General features: G+C 39.0%; 1 protein-coding gene across 1 annotated transcript; it reads left to right on the top strand.

Moving 5' to 3' along the window:
• Nucleotides 1-707: 707 nt before the first annotated feature.
• LOC308350740 (olfactory receptor 4P4-like) lies at nt 708-1,646 on the top strand (the record flags this gene model as incomplete). The annotated part of the gene is made up of 1 exon (XM_080816245.1): nt 708-1,646. One exon carries the CDS (start codon nt 708-710, stop codon nt 1,644-1,646), a length of 939 nt encoding a protein of 312 aa, XP_080672371.1.
• Nucleotides 1,647-5,420: the final 3,774 nt, after the last annotated feature.

Here is a 5,420-nt window from a genome sequence, read left to right as displayed (position 1 = left end):
TCCTGAATCTTGACCAAACTGTCAAGAAAGTGAGTCACAGCATTTATGATCAACTACTTCAGGTTATTTATCTGCTGTAATTAAGAATCTTGATTTTGCTTTTAAATCAAGAATAAATATTTAGTTCTCTTGGATGTATAGAATGTGGTGTTAGATTGGGAATTTGTTATTATTAATAGCATATAAAAAAGATTGAATTGCTTCTAGTTATTTGGGTTTTAACTTAAGAGATAGAGAAAAACATGTCATTGAAGGAGGTAGAAAACCTAAGTACATGTGGTCAGTGGATAATGTAGCATAAGTCTCAAGAGCATAGAATTTGGCATTAGATGTAGCTTCGTATCTTAGCTTACTGCTTAAGCTATAAGTGGATCGGTATTATTATCTGAACTCACCCATTTGTGTTCCCCCATATAGAAATAAGTATGAGGAGAGTCACTATTGGTTTATTATGAATTATGTATGCAAAATGTTCATAAAATTCCCAGGATTTAGTATGCTCTCAGTAAACATCATTTGAATAATAATATTTGTCTTAAACTAGAAAGATTTCAAACATTAAGTGCAAAAAATTCCTCTGTGACCTACATATTTTTTCATGTAAAAATAATCCAAACATTTTTAAAGTATTACTAAAAATATCATATGTTCTGTATCATTTCAGATGAATTAAGTTTCTGTTGTGTCTCTGGACTCATCTCAACCTCATGGAAAATCAGAACAATGTCACAGAATTTGTTTTCATGGGACTATGGGGAAATAAGCAACTAGAGTTACTCTTCTTTCTCTTGTTCCTGCTGTGCTACCTGGCTGTCCTAATGGGAAACTTCATCATCTTACTCACCATCACCTGCAGCCATCTAATCGAACAACCAATGTACTATTTTCTCTGTCACCTTTCCCTCATGGATCTCTGCTACACCTCCACTGTGGTCCCCAGGCTAATCAGGGACTTAGGCGCAGCAAGAAAAAACATTTCCTATAACAACTGTATGGCCCAGCTCTTCACTGCCCACTTGCTGGGGGGTGTGGAGATATTCATCTTGGTGTCCATGGCTTTAGACCGCTACGTTGCCATTGTCAAGCCCCTGCACTACATGGTCCTCATGAGCCGGCGGAGGTGTAACATGTTGGTCTTCATGGCCTGGGGTGTGGGGTTTTGGCACTCTGTCGCTCTGTTGCTCATGGTACTCAACTTACCTTTCTGTGGTCCTAATCAGATCGATCACTACATATGTGATGTGAAGCCTCTTTTGAAACTAGTCTGCAAAGACATTCATGTTGTTAGTATCTTAGTAATTGCAAATTCAGGAATGGTGGCAGTTGTCATTTTTCTTATCCTGGTGGCTTCTTATATTCTCATATTATATAATCTTAGGACATACTCCTCTGTAGGGAGACGCAAAGCTCTCTCCACCTGCAGCTCTCATATTACGGTTGTAGTTTTATTCTTTGTTCCCTGTATTTATATTGACATTCTACCTGCAGAGAGTGAGAACAAGGATAAAGAAATCTCTGTGTTTTACACTGTGATTGCCCCCATGCTGAATCCTCTCATCTATACCCTGAGAAACATGGAGATGAAAATCGCCATGGGGAAGGTGTGGTCTAAAATGGCACATTCAGAATTCAAGTCAAGAGGTTAATTTTCATTGTGCTTTCAATCCTGTGTCCCCAGAGCACTGACCACTTGTGATCTCATAGAAAGCATATGAGCTCTCTTTGGGGAGCTGGACTAGAGAACCTCTGAAGCTAGTATGAGCCAAAGAAGCAAGTCATTGTAATTCAGATTGCAATCCGCACTTTAAAGAGTCCAGTTAGTTCCAGGTGTAAGCACTTGGATTTGAGGAATTCAAGAAATGCCCTTCCACAGCTCATCTCTGATCAAATCACTGGTCACTCAAAAAAATCTATATGGATCCCTATTTTCCTTGAAACAAAATCCAACCTTCTCACTTGTTTATCATAAATGTCCCTAAATTGGTTCAGCTCTAACTGGTACTATCAGAGGTCATCACACTGGAAGAAAGTATGGTGTTGCAATGACAGAATTTGGGGTCAGGGAGAGCTGGTTGACATATTGACTCTGCAAGTTTTTATCTCTGGGTCTTTTTTTTTTTTTTTAAGATTTTATTTATTTATTAGACAGAGATCACAAATAGGCAGAGAGGCAAGCAGAGAGAGCTGGGGGAGGAAGTAGGCTCCCTGCTGAGCAGAGAGCCCGATGGATGCGGGACTCAATCCCAGGACCCTGAGATCATGACCTGAGCTGAAGGCAGAGGCTTTAACCCACTGAGCCACCCAGGCTCCCTGTCTCTGGGTCTTGGCAATTTGATTTAATTATGCATGTGTCTATGAAATGGGGTAATATTATAGCTCATGAAGATATACTATCACTTGGACAAACACATGTGAAGTTTTTTTTTGTTTTTTTTTTAAGATTTTTTATTTGTTTATTTGACAGACAGATCACAAGTAGGCAGAGAGGCAGGCAGAGAGCGAGAGAGGGAAGCAGGCTCCCTGCTGAGCAGAGAGCCCGATGCGGGGCTCGATCCCAAGACCCTGAGATCATGACCTGAGCCGAAGGCAGCGGCTTAACCCACTGAGTCACCCAGGCGCCCCGCATGTGAAGTTTTAACACAGCATATGGCTCATTGAAAAGCCAAGTTATGTAATTCCCTCTTTCTCTGTCTTTCCTTCTGTGTGTCCCTTCTCCTGGATGCTTTCATCCAGCTACACTGGGTCCATTTACATTCTCCAAACACACTCTATAAATCTGTCAGCTTTATGGTTGTATATCAGCTATCTCCTCTGCTTAGGAGTCCCCACGCCATGCCTGAGGGTCCATGTCTTGTCTATAATTCATACTGCTTGTCTTTTCCTATTCAGGAAGACTTGGCAGATCCATCAGACTAGAAGTCATTCTGATTCCTGCCCTGTTCTTTTGTTGCTATTCAGCAGTATGTTTTCTCCACTTGAAATGACCCTATGTCCTAAGCGCTTCTTCTTGTGAACTGTGCTTTCACTAGTTTTTCTGAGAAAGTAGAGTATATGGTATATCTTTATTTTTCTTTTTATCCTTCTTTTTTTCTAAAAATAAACTTGGCACAAATTAAGATGTAAACAAATAGTAGCTGAATTAAATTCTATGAGAATACTTTCTTTTCTTATGTGACTATATACATTGTTCTTACGTATCTAGAACTTGTCCTTGTGTCATGAACAATCATGTATTAACCATAAGATAAGTGATGTCAAAAAGGCTAAGAATTTAACGTATAATCCCATGTGCCTATAAAGGATATAATGAAATTAGCAGACCACCAGACACTTAGAATAGTTTTTTTTTTTTATTTTCTGCATGAAGACGGCACTACTCCCTCAATAATTGGTTACCTCTTTGTCCATTGATCATATAACCTAATCTCAGCTCTGTGTTTCCAATCATTTCCAATTTCTCTCTGCCCAGAATTTGTCTTTTCTCAGCAGAATGATTTCATTTCTTCCACAGAAACTTAGCTTGACCCAGTTACTTCTTCTCCAGAGTCAAGGCAAAAGTCAAAGATAAGTCATGGAGGTGGTAGGTATCATCTTATGTCCAGCATCAGTTTTTTGATGTTTCAAATCTTAGGAACTTTTACATATATAACTAATATTCCCTTTTTTCCTACTAGACCCATGAAAACCTCCAGAATGTGATAGGAAAATATTTGGTCTGTCCCATAGGAAACTGGCTTTGACAGCTCATTTATCTGTTTGATGGCTTAATGTAGACTTTGGCAAAAGTGTTTTGGAATTTTTTTTTTTTAAGTATACAAATGCTATGTACCTCTGTGTGTGTATGTGTCTGTGTCTGTGTCTGTGTAATGACTGTGCCCATGCATGTGTTGTTTTGGGACTCTTGGGGCTCTTGGAATATTTCAGCACAGGTCAGGGAAATTCCTATCCCATCAGAAAGAATGCTTTGCAACAAAATTTAAGTATATATAAGTACATAAATATATGTGTATATATATAAATATATGTGTGTGTAAATATATATATATTTATTTACATATTTATTTATACACATATATACTTTTTTTCTATTCTTTTTCCAAGGGTCCAAAGGTTTGATTGGCAAAAGATGGATGACATTGTTTTTAAATCTGAAAGATAAAATATAACAAATTAAATCACTTATCAATTTATTCATAGGTTCCATTCATCTACATTGGAATTTACTCCTTATTTAAAATCTCATTTTTAATTAGAGGAATATCTGTCATCAATGAAGAAATCTGTGACACAGCTTCTTTCTTTATGCCCCAGAGTTATCAGAAAACACCAGGCTGGAAGAAGCTTAGATACCTTGTCAGGGGCCTAAGGGGAAGACCAGAGGCCCAAACTAGCTGTAGCTGTAAGAGTCTTATGTGACTCCCTGCCCCAGCCCCCTCTCCTAATCTTTCAACTGTGCTCAACCCTATATTTGTCCACAAGCATCCATTGTGAGGGCTGATTCAGGTACTGTACCTAAATCATCCACTAAGAGATACTAGTAAAATCAAAATGGTCTCAAAAAGTTGATGATTTAGGTACAGCGCGAAGGCTGAAGTATTTGGAATTGATTGTTTTGAAATATCTATTTTATGTGGCACCATAATCATGGGGGTCTCTGGTGATGACGAGAATACCGGAAGAGCTGAAATCAGCCCTCCGGATGGGCTGTCAGAGCAGGATGGAAGGCCTGTCTTCACCTCTGGACCTCCCCATTTCTGTGCCGTTCATATAATAGAGCCTCCATGGTTAGAGTAAGTTCTCACATGCAGGCGATTCCGAGGGGATATGGTGTGTCAGGTGCACTATGGTGGCCAGGAATTTAAGGTCTCAGTTAGGAAAACCTGCTTGGCACCAGCAAGCTGTATGATTTTGAGCATAATTGACATGACATTCCTAGTTGAATTCTTGGTATATGGTAAATATCCTATACGTGATTGGAAAAGTTGCCTTTGTTTTAGGATTTTAGAATTCAAGGATTTTGTTGAGAGGTGTTAAATAGTATGGCCAGTAAAAGGGTGTATCCAAGCTCCCTCAGTGTGAAGTCTCAAGTTTTTGAAAACTCTGTTCCTTACCTGTCTATTAACAGCAGCAAAAGTTCTATTTTTACTCATTATGTTAGTAAAAGAAGCCCTGATGTTTCTTGATTCCTTCTATCTGAGGCTACCCACCGATGAGGAAGGGAGGTGGAGACGCTCATGATTTTCTCTGTGAAGCTAACTATTGGCTTGACTAGAACTTGATTTCTGGGGCCAACAGTGTCTCCTCACTACACTTTTTCATTAGAAGGAAGGAAAAACCTTGGAAGCTTTTGAAAGGCTGCCTCTATTTACTAAACATCCTCAAGCCATTGGTCTCTTTCTGCTGGTACAAGGTTTTCTGAC

This window comes from Martes martes (genome assembly GCF_963455335.1).
Source record: "Martes martes genome assembly, chromosome: 10".
NCBI lineage: Eukaryota > Metazoa > Chordata > Mammalia > Carnivora > Mustelidae > Martes > Martes martes.
This window is presented reverse-complemented; position numbering and strand designations above follow the sequence as displayed.